The 18,882-nt window shown below is 36.8% G+C and overlaps 1 protein-coding gene across 1 annotated transcript in view; it reads left to right on the top strand.

Moving 5' to 3' along the window:
* The first annotated feature begins 1,449 nt into the window (after nt 1–1,449).
* Nucleotides 1,450–18,882, top strand: part of Tcs1 (Threonyl-carbamoyl synthesis 1) — a 37,470-nt gene continuing 20,037 nt past the window's right edge. Inside the window, exons 1-2 of the mRNA XM_090380183.1 lie at nt 1,450–1,631; nt 11,917–12,097. Coding sequence (XP_090236309.1) covers nt 1,499–1,631; nt 11,917–12,097 — 314 coding nt within the window. The 5' untranslated portion in view covers nt 1,450–1,498. The remainder of the gene's footprint in view (nt 1,632–11,916; nt 12,098–18,882) is intronic.

The following is an 18,882-nucleotide window of genomic DNA, read 5'->3' as shown; positions in this document are numbered from 1 at the left end:
GTTTTGCAAATTACAGAGTCTGGAGACTAGGCACCGGCGAGGTGATCTGATAGAGGTGTATAAGGCTTTGAATGGTTTGAGCATGCTCAATGCCAATGGGATTCTTCATCTTTCTCAGAATAATCAGCTCAGAGGGCATAAATTCAAATTGAGGAAGGACGGATGTCGGATAGATGTGCGGAAATTTGCCTTTGGCCAGCGGGTGGTTGGTTGGTTGGTGGAACCGACTTCCATCACTTGTTGTTGAAGTTGATAGCCTAAACAGATTTAAAGCTCAACTGGACAGGTATTTCGAACGAACGGAGGGGTGAAATGGGAGTGGGTTTTTTTTTTTTTTTTTTTTTGGCTGATGCTGAATAAGCTTGCTTTCTTGCATCATATGCCTCTGCTAATGCTAATACTCCATTATTTTCCCCGGGACCCAAGTTAAACTAACAGGTCTATAGTTACTTGTGTCACCCTTTGAACTCCCTTTATGAATTGGTGATACATTTGCCCAGTCCACGGGGACCTTCCCTGAGTCCAAGGAAGCTTTCATAATTATGGCTAAGGGTTTGCTTACTTCCTTTGCTGCCCCCTTTATATAACTGGATAGATCCTGTCCACCCAAGATGCCTTATTATTATTATTAGCCGTATAGTGCAAGGAAGCTTGAGGCTTATGCTGCACTAGCCAAAAAAAAAAATTCCCGAGTTACCCTGAGAGAGAGAGAGAGAGAGAGAGAGAGAGGAAGGAATCACCAAGAAAGAGAAGAATGATGATATCCAGCTCTTTTCTTATGTTTAACTTCAACAATTTCTTCTCCACTTTGCCCTCAGTTATTACAAAATCACTTAGCTCCCTGTTGGCGTTTAATAAACTTATGGTACTCCCCTCATTGAATGGCCCCTCCTGTGTGAACGTAGAAGCAAATTACTCATTCAGTTTATCAGCTACCTGAGCATGATCAATAGTCAACCCATCTATGTTAAGTGGTCCAATCTGATCCATCCCTTTCCTTCTAGAGTTTACATAAATAAAGAACTCTTTGCTCTTTTTCTTTGCCAAAGATTTCTCGTAATATGCCTTCGCCTGCCTGACCTCCTTTGTGACTTGATTACAGACAAGCTTGTATTTGCCATAGGCTTCTGTGTCACCTGATAATTTATATGCACCGCATACATTTTTCTTCTCTACCATGAGTCGCATTAATTCATTTAGGCCAACTTTGAACAGCATTTCTTAGTTGGAATGAAAAGGATTTGCTGGCGATAGAAATTGTATCTCTTCAGAAAATTTCAATTTTGTACAGAAACGCAATTTATCGAGCATAATAAAAAATATATATATATTTTTAATTGTGGTTTGGAAATATTTTTTTAAATATATTTTTATTGATTATCAACCATTTTGGTGAATGTAACTGTTATACATTTTGTAGGGGGCAGTTGTGTTTAGGACGCCAAACGATACATGTGGTTTCTGAAGCAATGGTGTTTATTTTGCCATTGCAATTGGAATGAATATATGTAAATTCTGCAATTCGGGTGCTGGTGTTCGGTATTTTGTACAAAGTGTTGCCCAGCACTTAACTACCATAATGAGTCGCATCGTGAAGCTAACACAAAATGGATCATCTTTTGATTTGGCAGGTACGTGCTGTATAAGCTTGCTTTCTTGCATCATATGCATTATTGATTATTTGTGTCCCTGTGAACTAGTTAAATAATTCCTACTCACTCTAATATTTTGTTTATTTCATTTAAAAGATACTTAAAACCAAATGTAAACCTTTAACGTCTATAATATTCAGCTATCTTTTTTTTTTTTTTTGGTTATGTTCTGGACAGGTAGATGTTTGTCTTTCCAACGCGTAACTTCCTATGGTAGAGACCGAAATGCTTCACTCTTAGTTTGATGAAGCAAACATAACAGTTTTTCTTGCAAGGTGTTAATTCCTCCCTTTTTCTCATTTTAACTAACATGCTGCAATGTAGCTTTACTGATACTTTACTGAAACAGTTACAAGTGGCTGATGCAATACCAGGTGGATGGGATCTATTCAGTTATATTAAGGGAGGAAAGCAAACGGTTACCCATAATTATGATGGTATCTTCCGATTCAGCAGTGGTCGCTATGGTTGGGAAATGTGGGAATATCTCCAATTTACAACAGGGGTTAAAAAGGTGACGAGTAATTACAGACTTGTTAGCTTAACTTCTGTTCAGGGAAAATAATGGAGTCACTGCTTAAATTAATATAGGACCATCCAGACAGAAATGCAATTATACTGCAGTCATAGCACATGGATTTTTTAAGGGGCAATTTTGCCCCTTAAAAAATCATATGATTGGATACTATGATGCAGTAAGAAAGGAATGAAGCAGTAACAAAAAATAATTTTGGTATCATATACTTGGATTTCAGGAAAGCTTTTGATACCGTGTCACATAAAAGACTGCTGTACAAATTTGAGCAGTGTGGCGTTAAGGGCAAGCTACTGCTCTGGATAAAGGGATGGTTGAGTGGAAGAAGACAAAGAGTGGTTATTAATGGAGTCCCCCCAGGGTTCAGTTCTGGGCCCATTGTTGTTTTCAGTATTTATTAATGATATTTATTGATGAAGGTATATCAATGAAAATGTCTAAGTTTGCAGATGATACAAAGGTTGGCAGGGTGGTTAATGACAGTAATAAAGGTATGCTGCTGCAACAAGATTTAGAAAATTCAGGCAGATGGGCTGAGAAATGGCAAAGTGAAGTTGACAAATGCAAGTTACTGCATAAGCGTAGCAGTAATCCTAGAGTAACATACCACCACAACTGTATAGTACTGTACTCAGGTTAGTGTAAAATGAAAAGGACCTAGAGGTAGTTGTGTAGTCAGATATGAAGTTCTCTGAGAAATGCAGACAAGCTGCTAGGACAGCTCATGGGGTTTTGTCAATTATCCCATTATATAAGGCAATGGTCATGCCACATCTTGAGTACTGCATACAGGTCTGGAGGGCTCATTTTAGGAAGGATATAAAGCTGCTGGGATATTTTCAGGTGGTAGATGACTTTCATCAACCGGTGAAATACCACCACTTTGCTTATTGGAGGCTTGAAGTGGTGAAACCCATGTTTAGTCTCTAGAGCAAAGTTTCCGGCATCCCCCTCTCCCCATATTTCTCCTTCAACCCATGCACGGTACTAAGTACTATAGGTTTTCATACCTTTCATGTTTGGGGTTTTCATAAAAAAAAAAAAAAAGTACAGAAAAGGGTGAGATTGGTAAGGGGAACAAAGGGTTGCTGTCACCAAGAAAAGCTTTAGTTCTGCAAACTGTAGTATCTAGAGACTAGGCAGCTGCAAGGTAATTATGACTTTAAATGGATTGAGCACGTTCAATGCTGATAGTATTTGTCCTCTTGCTCAGATATTTTTGCACATAAGGGGGCATAAATTCAAATTGAGGAAGGATGGTTTCAGGATAGATGTGCAGAAGTTTGTTTTCAGCTATAGAGGGGTTTATTGTTGGAACAAACTTCCATCTGTTGTTGTGGAACAGGGGTAGTGTGAATAAATTCAAGGATGTGCTCAGACAAATTACTGGAGGGGATGGGCAGGTCAGGTGATGTGGGAATTTTTTTTGACTGATGCTTTATAAGCTTGCTTTCTTGCATCATTTGCACCTACTAACATTTCCAGGTTGCATCATACAACAGTTTCTCTAGGTAACCAATATAAGCAAATTAACAAACATTTTTTTCTCTTTAAAAATGAATAATAATACAAAAATAAATCAGTCAGCTACTGAGTGCCAGACACTCAGGATGAAGGGTCCGTAGTCATGAATGGGCATTAGTATAGTATCTCGAATAGAGAGCTTTACGGTAACTGAAAAAAGTTTCTAGTACCCTGGCTTGGCCTAAAACTGAGGAACTAACAAAAATGTATATTTGAGTCTTTCCAGTTGTTGTGAAGACAAGGGTGAGAGAAGCGAGTCCGACTTCTTCCTGGAGAAGCGATTAAAAGTCTTGGGGGAGAAGCGACTGGCAGGTGAGGTCCGTACAAGACTCCACGCAGGTAAAGCGCCACCACTGCCTCAACACTGGCTCTCTGAGTACCTCCTTGCCGGGACAACTCCAGCTTTGAAAATTGTAATTTTCAAAGCTTTATAAATGACCTTTATAGAATTATTAATTAACTATTTAGCAACCTTTTTGTCACCAAAAGGAGAGTTACTTGGTACAAAGAAGCCTGCTATTGAAGTGCAATAAAAAATTGGTTTTTTAATTTTAACATAAAAAGTTAATGATAGATTTCAGTCGGAATAGTTTCCCCTTGATAAGCATCGAATAATGCATAGCTAATGTGATTTTTAAATTTTTAACTCCATTAGCGATGGAAATAGAGGGGGGGGGGGACACAAATTACTCACATTTTCCTGTCTGGTGCCACCATTTTTAATTTTAAAAATATTTTAAACCTACTTTTCAACTGTGTATAATAAGCTATAGGTTCTTGACACCCTGTTTTTGTCTCCCCCTACATTTTACCTTCCCATTTCTCAAACAAATTGTTGTCAACAACAATCAATATGGCGTTATGTGGCCCACATGATGTACAAAACCCATGCAAAATTTCAAGTCAATTAGTTCAGTGGTTCCATAGATACAATGCTGTCACAGACAGACAACTGAGTGACATTATAAGGGTCCTTCGTTAGACTACGGACCCTAATGATAAATAGTGTGATGCAATAAATACTTCCAACTCTGTGTAGCAGTGAGTATGTTTCATCTGTTTTATATTTTATAGCTTATACAAGTTTTTTCCGTATTTAGACTGAAATTATTTGTTAATCAGCAGCCAACAAAGTGTGATTTCTGTGGTTGCCACATGACTGAACAACATTAGTATAAGCAATCTGAGGAACTAAGGTCAGAGCTGCAATAGAGAATCCATAGCTGCTCAGGACAGATATGTGTGTTGTTTATTAGTTTCACATGCAGTTGAAACATGAGTGACAGTCCAAAGTGGTTATGTGCAGATTCCACGCCCGTAATAAACATTTCCGATGAAAATACAGTGCCTTCAATAAGAAAAGGTTCTTGAGTTTTAGGCGCAATTAGCAGCTTAGACATATTGTGCAAGTGTGTTCAAGGGCCAATTTGCATATTATGCAGTTGAAAAGTCAAGATTAATTCACAGGGGGCCTATTTCCTCTGCCTGAGATTGGCTAACTACAGCCTTGATTGAAGAGGACTTTAGAAAATCCTGCAGTCACAGGATTTGAACCCAGACCTAACCAAATGAGTGACAAGTGGTGAAACCACTATGTTGTCAAGGGGGACATTTGGGCAAAAGAGCATGTTGCATTGACAGTTATTTATTATACATTATTGGAATGCATATGGACTGTCATTCTTAACATGTTTGCAGCTTCTTGAATACGTATATGCATCTTCAGATTTTCATCCACTTGGAGGGGAACCGCCCTATATTTAGAACTTTATCTTCCTATTTGAGGGAAGAAAAACCAGATTTATTTGTCAAGCAGCATTCATGGGGGGGGGGGGGGTGATTAATTCAGTCACAGTGAGAAGAGAGAAGAAAGCCCAAAAATGTTTCTGCCTTTCCTAGTATAGATTATGGTTTACTACCCTGGGTTGAAACTGTGGTCAGAAAAGCCAGCAGTGAAAGTATTAAGCAATTGTTATATGAGTGCTGTAAAAGTAAAGGCACATGAAATTAACAACTGTTCAATATTAGTATACAGATTAAACTCTCTGATGTTTGCAAAACTATTTGGTGTTTGTGTATAGATTCAGTACACAGTTCTTTGTGCTGAAGTTAGTTTATGTACATGGAATAAACTTTTGATAAAAATTGAAGCTTGTTATGATTTACAGCTTAGCCCAAACGTTTGACAGTTCAGCCCAATGAATTTTGGATTTTTACTTTCCAACCATTATTTAATAATTTTTGGAATGTTGTTCCTCAGCATTTTGAAAATTATGTTGAATAAATTCTCAAATGTTAATATGCATACGAGGGGGTATCAAAAAAGTTTGTATCCTGACCTAGATAAAACACCGCAGGAAGATGCCGTTTTTAATATAAGTTGTCTACATATTCAATAACGAACATGTGAAATTTCATTCCTGTAGGTGATTGTACACCAGAGGTGGAGCCCGGAATCTGAGGAAGGACGCTATGGCTGACAAAGTGGAGTATCAAGCAGTGATCAAGTTCCTGCTCAGATCAAGCTCAGAAGATTGATGAAGAAATGAAAGCTGTGTATAGGCAGAATTGTCCATCCTATGACACTATAAAAAAGTGGAAACAGGAGTTCCAGTGCAGTTGTACAAGTGTCTTTGACAAGCCAAAGAGAAGGAAAGCCATCAACATCCACAGACAGTGAGACAGTTGCAAAGGTTGAGCAGCTGGTGCTGAGTGACAGATGTGTGACAATTCATTTCATTGCAAATGCAGTGGGAATTAGTTATGGGTTTGCCCACAGCATTTTACATGACCATCTGTGTATGTCTAAGGTCTCCGCACAATGGGTTCCAAGATTGCTGACGCCTTTGCAGAAACAAAGTCGAATGCAATGTTCTCGGCAACTGTTGGATTTGTGTAATGTGGATGTTGAGAACTTTTTTGATCGGTTGGTGACAAATGCTGGGTGCACCAGTATGATCCGGAGACTAAAGGCATGTCAAAGCAGTTGAAGCACATCTCCCCACTTCCCAAAAAGGCAAAGACCACTCCATCTGCGAAGAAGGTGGTGTTGTCCGTGTTTTGGGACAGAAAAGGAGTTATCCTGACATATTACCTACCTCGTGGTTCCACACTTACCGAAGAATACTGCAGAAATCTTTTGAAAACATTACACAATGCTTTGAAAGTGAAAAGGTGTGGAATGTTAACCAAAGGTGCCCATCTTCTGTCAGATAATGCACTGGCTCGCATGGCCTTTGCCACCACCAACTTTGTTGCCCAGTGTGGCATCGAGCTACTGCAGCCCTGTTCTTCTGATCTAGCACTATCAGACTTCTTGTTTTGAGAAATGAAAAAACCATTGCGTGGATGCCGCTTTGATTTGTCTCAGGAAGTCATCAATGAAGTGGAATTGTGGTTTCAGGCAAAAAGTGTGGACTTCTATGATCAAGGCATTAAACAACTGATTCATACATGGGAGAAATGTGTTACTATACATGGAGAGTACATCGAAAAGGATTAAAGTTCCTGTGAAGTTTCACCTTTCTAGGGCTATTATTTCTAGGTAAGGGTATGACTTTTTGATACTTCCTCCATATTAATTGCCAGAACCGTTCTTCAATATATATGTTTATTCACAATACTGGCCTTGGATTTTGCATCTGTAAAGATAAATCATATCAGTCAAAAAATCTCAACCAGGAATAGGGTTTATGATGTTAATCAGAATTTAATGAGCTATTTTTAAATTGAAATTAAGTAATTGATGCATTTGTGTAAATGACTAACAGTGGAAATAGCAGAACTAATTACAGATGAACCAGTGGCATAATGGATAAAAGAGTTTCCTATGTGTTTTTATAACTTCGGGTATATACGATGAATTTCAGGCATAAGCATATTTTTCACTTTCTTGTACTAACCATTCCTTGATTCTTTCAACAAAAAAAATTAAATTGATGTAAATGAGATATATAAATAAAAAACCATATCACTGGGAAGGGAATTTTATAAACTGATTAAACTTATCTCTGAACATTAAACTGGAACCTTATTTTTGAGGAGAAAATAGAAATAAACATTAAATCTTGAATACATTCAAATATTTTATTGAAGTATGGTTTAATTATCTTCTTTAGATAGTATATACCAGTTTTAAAGGATTTTCAATCTGTAATTTGGTAATTGTGACAAGTAATTTAATACATCTACTATTGTGCTTGTACACTGAGTGGCCACTTTATTTAGATATGCCTACCTAATAGGAAGTAGGCCCCCCCCCTTTACAACTCAGAACAGCTTGGATTCAAGGTGGAATGGACTCAACAAAGTGTCCAAAGCATGCCACAAATTATACAGAACTTGTTCCAGGGAACAAGTTCTGTATAATTCTGTATAGAGTGAATTCAGCCTACTGCAGTGGTTTCCCAGTCACCAGACCTCAAAACAACTGAACACCTGAGGGATGAGGTGGAAAACTCTTTGGCAAAGAGATATCAAATCATCCAAAAGAGTTCATTCCACCTCATCCCTCAGGTGTTCAGTTGTTTTGAGGTCTGGTGACTGGGAAACCACTGCAGTAGCTGAATTCACTCTATGCAGAATTATACAGAACTTGTTCCCTGGAACAAGTTCTGTATAGTTCTGGACCTTGTGATATGGGGCATTAATCTGCCGGAAAAACCCATTTGTAGATGGGTAAACTGCAGCCACGAAGGGATGTGCATGTTTGGAAACAGTTTCTGGATAACCTGAGACATCCAAATGTTCTGCTGGCATAAGGAGGCCCTTTGTACCATTAAACCATCATTACCAGCCTGCATTTTTGACACCTGGCAGGATGGGGTCCTTTGACTTGCATTTTTTTTTTCCATATTGCTCTCGTCTAATCAGCATGAAACACTTTGTTATTGTAAAAGGTGCCCAAGATTGGGTCTGGCTTTCCAAGTGGAAATATAGGCTGGCCAGCCTTGTGAGGAGGCAGTGTGTCCCAGTGCCCCATTCTGCCTCTCATGCCTTACTCTTGGACAAATGTATGAAAGGAATGAATGCTTGATACAATGATTACAATTAGTAGAATTTTTTTAAAGGTTGATGCTACATATTCTTTTCTTTCTCGCATCATTTTGCTGGTGTTAATATTAATACAATATCTGTTCAGTATTGAAGCTGACTTGTAGAATTTTTAATAATTTAAGTATTTTACTAACTGGATTTATCAAAGATTGTGTAATGTTAGATATATCACTACAGTATATACCAACGAAGATGGAGATGGACAAAGACAGAAGTTTCGTATTACATTTGTAACCATTTAAGTGAAACGTGCCGTATTGTTGAGCACTTGGCTACTGTATTGATAATAATAGTGAAAAAGATTTTTTTATCTAATTTAGCAAGTTTTATTTTGCTTAGCTTGCTTACAGAAATTAAATTTTAAGGGAACACTTTAAATATTTTTTTTAACCATGTTCTGATATTCTGAACTATATAAGATAGGTAGAATTTTATTAGTGCTGACAGAGATGTATGATTTTTGTTCCCCCACCCCTTCTTTTATATTTTTGGCAGATTCTGTATTTATAATGACTTGAGATATACTGATTCTTTAATTCAGTGGTAGTCATGCAAAACTCAGCAGTATGAGGGAGTTCCTGTCAACATTATTTCTTTTTTGCTTCTTAATAGAGAAACTGAAGGAAAAACATTCTTGAAAAATATGGGTTACTATTCAGTGAATAAAAGGGTGCAAAAAAAACCCAAAAATAGTGGGATCAGATTGACCTCCACATGGATACTACTATAAATTTAAATTTAGTTAATTTTTAACAAAATGATAATTCTGTCAGAATTTAAAAGCAGAGAATTGAGGCACTGTCAAAAATGAAAAATTTTATGATCAGGTAGACAAAGGAATAAATTTGTGGTTCATGAAATACTTTTTGAGTTTTACGGAAATATTAAAAATATATATTTTTTGAGAAATTGAAATTAAATTTAATGTTGTACTTCATTTTTAGGGCACTGGAATAAGTTTTATTAAAAAAAATTTTTTTTACAAAATTTTTGAATTTTTTGTTTTTTAAAAAATCTTTTTTTCATTTCATTTAATGCAGGTCATTTAATTTGACATGGAATGACACATGCTGAATTCACTTTGTTTGGAATGGGGAACATCCATGGCTAAGTATTTGGCTTTTCTACTCATTTTGAAAGGTCCAATTTGAATTCCCAAACACAAAGTTCTATGTTCATTTTTTCCAACCCTGAAAACTGTCACTTGGATTAACTGCTTCTGCATTAACAAGACTGCTGAAGCATTATTAACTGCTGTAAAAATAAAGAGCTTTGCAAACTTTTGTGCTTTCGATGGAACTCTCTCATCTAGTATCTGATAAGATACCAGATGAGAGATTTCAGTACAATGAGATTTTAGTGCAGATACTGACAGTCATTGTTTTTCAACTGGCTCAGTTCAGTTATTCTTTTAGAGACAGTAAAATATAATAGCAATAATTTTTAATATTCTGTTGAATGGTTGATCTAGCCGAAAATGTAAAAACACTCAAAATGCATTTTTCCTGGACACTTTTCATGTAGTGAGAGACCATTTTTTGTTTTCCTCCAAATGTTTAAAAATGTTGGTATGGTCCTGATTGTGCTGGCTGAAGGGTCAAAAGAGCTAGTAATGGATTTTCATTAAACTTATAATATTTAAATAAGAATAAAAACTAATAAAAAAAAATTATTGATTATCGTGACTCAAAAAAAAAAATGGCTGCCCATATTTACTGAATGGTAACTAAACCCCACATCACACACATGCTACCTTCTGAAAAACACACCCGACTGACTTCTCGTATGCTATTTCCCATGAAAATTACAATGGAAAAATGATAGTGTTAATGATCACTTGTGAAAGCAAGAATCATTTTCCCTAGTGTCTTGATTTGTCTGGCCTCTTCTTTCAACATAAACATACTGAGTTTATTCATTCTTCTGCCATATCACACCCTTTTGTTCTGAAATATTGCCATTTTGAAGTGAGACTGTGTATCTAAACTGAAGAAAATAAACAAGAATAATGGTTCTTGTAATATTCTTATAATGGCTTTGAGCACTATCATGCAAACTCATGCCAAGACTCAAGCAGATGTATATATTTTATATACAGAAAAAAAAGTTAGATATCTGTTAGAGTGAAAACCTTTAGTATTCTTAAAATCTCAAAAAATTAGTTGTTCCTAAAATAATTATTTTCTGGAAAGTATGGAAAATTCACAAAGTTTTATTTTTATGTAATATCAAGATGGCTTGACAGGACATTAGTGACAAAAATTCATAAAGTTTAACTGTAAAAAATACCAAAAAAATTAATAATGTGATATAAAAGCCTTATTTGACATTTCATTGGGTGAGTGACTTGAGAAGTAATGTGCACTACCATAGTTAGGTTTGAAAGAGGTGTCCCAAGACAAAATAAAAGCATTTCTCTTTGGATATGTGAGTAAGCATCAAAAAGTTTCAGAGGAGTTTCCTTGGTATCTTCTGGTCTGACTAGAGAGATACTAAGAACGTCATCGAAGATATCCATTCCTGTGCTCTACCCAAAATATATGTGCAGTACTACTTACTGCACAAGGCTGGGAAATTGTAGATGAATAATGGGAGTGGGGTGAGGGGAGTCAGTCATGTGCATTGCACACTCAAATATCAGTGTGCACAATTAACCCATCTATGGCATGGTTTGCAATAGCATGTTTTTCTCATTTTGTTTTGTATTTTTGATTTGTATCCATTAAAAGTCAAAAGGAGAATACAATATATAAGAAAAATATGTATTTTTCAGAGGTTTAGAACCTTTGAAAATTTTTTTCTATTTTTATGGACACTTGCATACTTTTATGGGAAACTTGTAAGTGGACATCATCTGTTTTACACAAATTTTACAAATTTGTGTAAAATAGACAATGTCCACTAACCTATTCCATTCTTTTTGTGAGTGCTGTTTATTTGAAAGTGTTTCAGTGAGTGGTAACTTGCTGATAATTGGAAGTTTGTTACTTATGTGAAACTGAAACCATGGTGAAAAAAGACTGTTTTTTTTAGAAAAAGAATGGAATAGTTCTAATATTCTGTATGAATTTGTATAATTTTTGTTTAAAATTTATTTGTTTATAATTACTATTTAAAATTACATTGTGGTGTTTGCTATTTTATTTTCAGTATGTCAAGCAGTAGAAGTATTAAAACGTGGACATGTAATTGGGGTGCCAACAGATACAATTTATGGTGTTGCTGCTCTAGCACAGAATGAAGAAGCAGTGAAAAGGATATATAAATTAAAGAAGCGAGATCAAAAGAAACCTATTGCTATTTGTATATCAAATGTAACAGACATTCCCAAGTAATAATAGAATTTTAATGATTTATTTGTAAATTACTCTATTTCCTTTTCCTTTTAGATTTTGTTTTCATTGTGCATATTTTTAGGTATATATTTTTAGGTGCATTTGTGAAATATGTTATTGTCTATTAGTTTTGGCATACTGGTATGTCTGCATGGCAGTCTCACATACTGCCTTTGTTTTTTTACATCTGATGGATATTTGCATTGGTTTTATATCTGATGGATGTTTTGCATTGATTGATTGCAAAAAATTTTTTTGATACAGTATGAATGTATTTTAACTATATCAGAGGACAAAGGATACTTTGTTATTTTATAACTTTTATACACCTTTATTTAATTTTTCTTTTTTATTTCATTTTACAGAAAATGTTTCATAAAACATGAAAAAATTTAACATTTTGGAATTATACCAGTTTTATTGAAACTTAAACGTTAAAATATTATTAATTCATAAAACGAAATAAACAGAACTGCATGTAATAAGAAAATTTACAATTTAAAAAATTAATTACATTAATTATTATACAGATAAGATATGATTATCACACAATTGCAGATAAAGTAGAGAAGCAATTGTGTTATCTTTATTTAGAGAAGCAATTCTGTTATCTTTATTTCTTTTGTAGTCCTCTACCATGTCTTCCTTGCTTCTTTCCTTCCTATATTGGGTGATTAATCCTAATATGGGCCAATTGGTGAAGACAGGATATTAGAGCTGGAAAAGGAACTAGAAAATGTGAATTGGAATATCATCGGTTTGGCTGAAACAAGAAGAAGAAATGAATTATTTAAGTTTATCAAGTGGAACTCTGCTGTACACCAATGGAAACAGTGAAAGGAGCAAAGGTGGAGTTGGGTTTCTGGTCCATAAAGATATAAAAAACAACATTTTGGAATTCAAAAGTACATCAAGGATGTCAAGACTAATACTCAAGATTTCTAAGAGGTACAAGCTAAAGGTTATAATGATTTATGCACCAGCATCAAGCCGTGATGATGATGAAGAGGTTGAAGAAATGTACACCGAAATTGAGAGTCTTCTAGATGAGCAGAAAACCCACTACACTATTATTATGGGAGACTTCAAAAAGTTGGATATTATTATGGGGGACTTCAAAAAGTTGGAAAAAGACAAAGCAGTGCAGAAAGGGGAACTATAGGAAATTTTGGAATTGGTGAAAGACTTGTGGAATTTGCAGATTCTCAAGGATTGTCAGTAATGAACACTTTTTTCAAGAAAAGGGTGAACAGAAAGTGGACATGGAAGAGTCCAAGTGGATTAACAACTAATGAAATCGACTTCATCCTCACTAACAGAAGATATACCATGAATGATGTTACCGTCCTGAATAAGGTAAATGTTGGAAGTGATCACAGAATGGTAAGATGCACACTTGATATAGATGTAGGAAAGGAAAGGAAAAAACTGACTCGAGTAAATAATATGAAGGTCTTTGAGATAACAGAAGATGAGAAAGAGCAGTATATACCGGCACTTAAGAACAAGTTTGAGCTTCTTCAGACTGCTGAGGACCAAGATATCGACGAGGAATATTACAACTTTCTGAAAGTGATAAAGCCCAAGAAACCTATAGGGAAAAAGAAATCCAAAGAAGAAAAAATTAGTCAAGAAACACTTGTTATGATGAACCGAAGGTGACAAATGAAGAGCAAGATACACTGACAAGGAGAAAATTGAGTATACTGAGTTATGCAAAGCCATTATAAAGAGGCTCAGAGAGGACATAAAAAGGTTTAACACAAGAAAAGTAGAACAAGCATTACGGGAAAACAAAGGACTTAAATCAGCAGCCATGAGCAGTAATACAGAAAGACAAATGATACTGGCGCCTCCGTAGCCAGGTGGGAAGGAGCAGCAGTGCGTAGCACACGCTTCTTGATTAGACCGGGGTTCGAGCCCGTCACCACCAAATACGGAACATGCGGAAAGGTCAGGGAATGACCACCGCACCGGAGCAATATGGCCTTAGTTGCTAATGCTCCTAAAAACCAAATAACAACAACAACAACAACAAATGATACTGAAACTGAAGAATAGCGATGGTGTACTTATAAATAGCAGAGAAGGCATAATTCAGATAGCAGAAGACTACTATAGAGAATTATACAAGGAGTGAGGGAATGGTTCCAGCAGTGGGGAAGATGGATCGCAAATTAGCAACACATACGACATACCCGATATTCTTCCTGATGAGGTAGAACAGGTGTTGAAGAAAATGAAGAATCAGAAAGTCCCGGGGGAAGATGAACTTACTGTAGAGTTGTTAAAATTGGGAGGAAGAGACATAACACGACAACTGGCGAGGCTCTTTACAAAATGCATTAGAAAAGGTGTGATGCCTAAGCAGTGGAATAATGCAATCATAGTTTTTCTGCATAAGAAAGGAGATAAATCAGAAATTGGAAGTTATAGACCAATTATCTTGTTATCCCACATCTACAAGTTATTCACAAGGGTCATTACTAACAGATTAGAAAGAATACTTGATGAGAATCAACTGAAAGAGCAAGCTGGCTTTAGGACAGGATTCTCAACTATGGATCACCTACACATAATATCACAGCTAATGGAGAAAGCAAATGAATATAAAACACCATTATGCCTGGCATTTGTGAATTATGAAAAGGCATTTGACTCCATACAGCATAAGGCAATGTTTCAGGCACTGGAAAGACAAGGCATGGATACCTCCTTTATTAGACTAGACGAAGACAGTAGCAAATTTAAAATCGAGAAAGCAGTTTGACAAGGAGACACAATATCTCCGAAGCTGTTTACTGCTGCCCTTGAGGAAGCTTTCAGAAGATTAGACTGGTTGCAGAAAGGAGTCAGTGTGAATGGAGAGTACCTAAACAATTTACGATTTTCAGATGACATTGTCATAGCATTAGCATTAGTAGAGGCATATGATGCAAGAAAGCAAGCTTATTCAGCATCAGCCAAAAAAAAAAAAAAAAACCAACCACTACTCCCATTTTACCACTCCGTTCGTTCGAAATACCCGTCCAGCTGAGCCTTAAATTTGTTTAGGCTATCAACTTCAACAACAAGCGATGGGAGTCTATTCCACAAACCAACTGCCCGCTGGCTAAAGGCAAATTTCCGCACATCTATCCTACATCCGTCCTTCCTCAATTTGAATTTATGCCCTCTCGGGTGATTATTCTGAGCAAGAGGAAGAATCCCATCGGCATTGAGCATGCTCAAGCCATTCAAAGCCTTATACACCTCTATCAGATCACCTCGCCGATGCCTAGTCTCCAGACTCTGTAATTTGCAAAACTTAAGCCTTTCTTCGTAAGAGCAACCCTTTGTTCCATTCACTAATCTTGTTGCCCTTCTCTGTACTCGTTCCAGCAGCTCTACATCCTTCTTGAAATGAGGCCTCCAGACCTGTATACAGTACTCAAGGTGTGGCCTGATCAATGCCTTATACAAGGGAATAATCACATCCTTGTCCTAGAAAAATTCCTGTATATCATTGACAAGACACCATGAGCTACTCTTGCAGCTTGTCTGCACTGCTCAGAGAACTTCATATCTGCCTGCACAATTACCCCCAGGTCCTTTTCATTCTCTACCACTGTCAGCGTAGTACCACAGAGTTGATACGGTGAACTGGGGTTACTGTTTCCCATATGTAGTACTTTACATTTGTCAATGTTAAACTTCATTTGCCACCTCTCAGCCCATCTGCTCAACCTTTCCAGATCCTGTTGCAGCAGCATAGTATCAGTAGTGTCCTTAACAACCCTGCCAACCTTGGTATCGTCTGCAAACTTGGACATTAAGCCTGATACACCATCATCAATATCATTTATAAATACAGAAAACAACAATGGACCCAACACTGAACCCTGAGGAACTCCACTAATAACATTAGTCCACGTTGAGTAGTGTCCATTGATTACCACTCTCTGTCTTCTGCCACTCAACCATCCCTTTATCCATAGCAGCAGTTTGCCTCCAATGCCACACTTCTCCAATTTGTGCAGCAGTCTTCCATGCGCAACAGTATCAAAAGCCTTTCTAAGATCCAAATATATAATATCAAAGTTATTCCCTGCATCCAGTTCTTTTGTGACTACATCATAGTATCCAATCAAATTGGTCAGACAAGACCTGCCCTTAACACAATCCCAAAGAATTAGAGGAAAATCTTAATCAGTTATGCACAGTTAGTAAGGATTTTGGACTAAAGATGAACATGGCTAAAACAAAAGTAATGATGAACAAGTATGCCACAGAAAGGGAAATAATAATTGAAGGAGCAGTAATTGAAAAGGTGGAGTCATATACTTATCTGGGACAAGTTATTAGCTGTAATAATGATAAATGGCTGGAAGTCAAGAGAAGAATAAATTTTGGATGGATAGCATTCAGGAAATATAGTCACATACTGAAGAGCAATATCCCAGTTTGTCAGAAATGTAAAATAATGAACCAATGTATACTCCCCACCATGACTTATGGAAGTGAAACTTGGGCACTCACCAAAAGAATGGAAGAGAAGCTGAGAACTACACAGCGAAGAATGGAACGAATTATATTGGGAATAAGACTGTTAGATAAGAAGATAAACACATGGATTAGGCAGCAAACTCAAGTAAAGGACATTCTTATCAAAACTAAAGAACTAAAATGGTCTTGGGCAGGATACATAGCTCGAAGACATGATGACAGATGGACTAAGAAAATAACAGAATGGTACCCAAGAGGAGCTAGAAGAAAACCTGGAAGACAACGGCGGAGATGGATAGATGAAATTCATGAGTTTGTGCATAGTAAATGGATGGCCATTGCACAAAACAGAAGGAACTGGAAAGTTGCTGGAGAGGCCTTCATCCTGCAGTGGATTGAAAATGGCTGATGATGATGATGGGCCAAATGTGTATTCACTGGGGGAAACTTATATCATTAGCATTAGTAGAGGCATATGATGCAAGAAAGCAAGCTTATGCAGCATCAGCCAAAAAAACACTTCCATTTCACCCCTCCGTTCATTCGAAATACCTGTTCAGCTGAGCCTTAAATTTATTTAGACTATCAACTTCCACAACAAGGGATGGAAGTCTGTTCCACCAACCAACTACATGCTGGCTAAAGGCAAATTTCTGCACATGTATCCTACATCTGTCTTTCTTCAATCTGAATTTATGCTGTCTCAGGTGAATATTCTGAGCAAGAGGAAGAATCCCATCGACATTGAGCATGCTCAAACCATTCAAGGCCTTATACACCTCTATCAGATCACCTCGCCGGTGCCTATAGTCTCCAGACACTGTAATTTGCAAAACTTAAGCCTTTCTTCATAAGAGCAACCCTTTTTTCCATTCACCAATCTTGTTGCCCGTCTCTGTACTCGTTCCAGCGGCTCTACATCCTTCTTGAAACGAGTCCTCCAGACCTGTATACAGTATTCAAGGTGTGGCCTGACCATTGCCTTATACAAGGGAATAATCACCTCCTTATCCCTGCTAGAAAAATTCCTGTATATCATTGACAAGACACTGTCTGCACTGCTCAGAGAACTTCATATCTGCCTGCACAATTACCCCCAGGTCCTTTTCATTCTCTATCACTGTCAGTGTAGTACCACAGAGTTGATACATTGCTCTGGGGTTGCTGTTTCCCATATGTAGTACTTTACATTTGTCAATGTTAAACTTCATTTGCCACCTCTCAGCTCATCTGCTCAACCTTTCCAGATCCTGTTGCATCAGCATAGCATCAGTAGTGTTCTTAACAACCGTCAACCTTTGTATTGTCTGCAAACTTGGACATTAAGCTTGATATACCATCATCAATATCATTTATAAATACAGAAAACAATATCAACTGAGATTGGCTAATTACAACCACAGTTGAAAATGCCTAAACAATTCCACCAATCACTGATGGGAATTGCATCCAGACCTCTCTAACTGAGCAGTAGGTGGCAGCTGCTACTTGTTTGTAGCATGCTAACTAGGCTGCCATCGAGAACAATTATTATACACTTGAAACCTGTGGTATGTATTCCTGCATCAATCTAGCAGGTAGCTCTAGCTTAAATGTTCACTTTCTTTCTTTTTTTCTTTTTTTTTTTTTTGTTAATTTAAGGAGTGTACTTTTAACTTGGGGCATTACTAGATGAAATTCAATTACTGAAGAAACTGGTTGATGCCCTAGATACAAATAAAATTATGTACTCCTCAGGGGCTGATGTATCTAGTGACCTCCAGGTGATGTGTGGTGTTAATAACCTGATGTGAAAGAATAGATGGTTATGGGAATCTGTTACAAGCCAAATGACTGAGGAGTATGATAAAAATCTTTTTAAACAACTTGAGTGAGTGACTTTAAGCTACCTCTTATAGGCTGAAAATCATGGATGTGAATGGTATAGCAGATTAAAGTATTCTTGAATCCTATTGACTGGGATTATAACTTTATGTTATTGGATACAAATGCATTATAAGAAATGTTTAAGCACACTATTGTGGATGTCACAAATTCATTCATTTCAGAGGGGGAAGTACTGTAAAAGATGATGCCAAAATAAATGACATAAGAGCTCACAAGATTTTAGTGAGTAGAAGGAAAAATGCATGGGATAGTTAGACTATCATATAACACCAGTTCATTTGTGCATTTTAAGAATATATGTAACAAAATTACTGATGGAGTGAAACAGGTGAAACAAAATTACTGATGGAGTGAAACAGATGGAGTGAAACAGCTGAGTATTAAAAATCATTAGTGAAGATAGCTAAGA

Source organism: Mastigoproctus giganteus, chromosome 8, assembly GCF_048544385.1.
Source record: "Mastigoproctus giganteus isolate SK-2022 chromosome 8, ASM4854438v1, whole genome shotgun sequence".
Taxonomy (NCBI): domain Eukaryota; kingdom Metazoa; phylum Arthropoda; class Arachnida; order Uropygi; family Thelyphonidae; genus Mastigoproctus; species Mastigoproctus giganteus.
The sequence above is the reverse complement of the archived record's forward strand: the minus strand, read 5'-3'. Positions and strand labels throughout refer to the sequence as shown.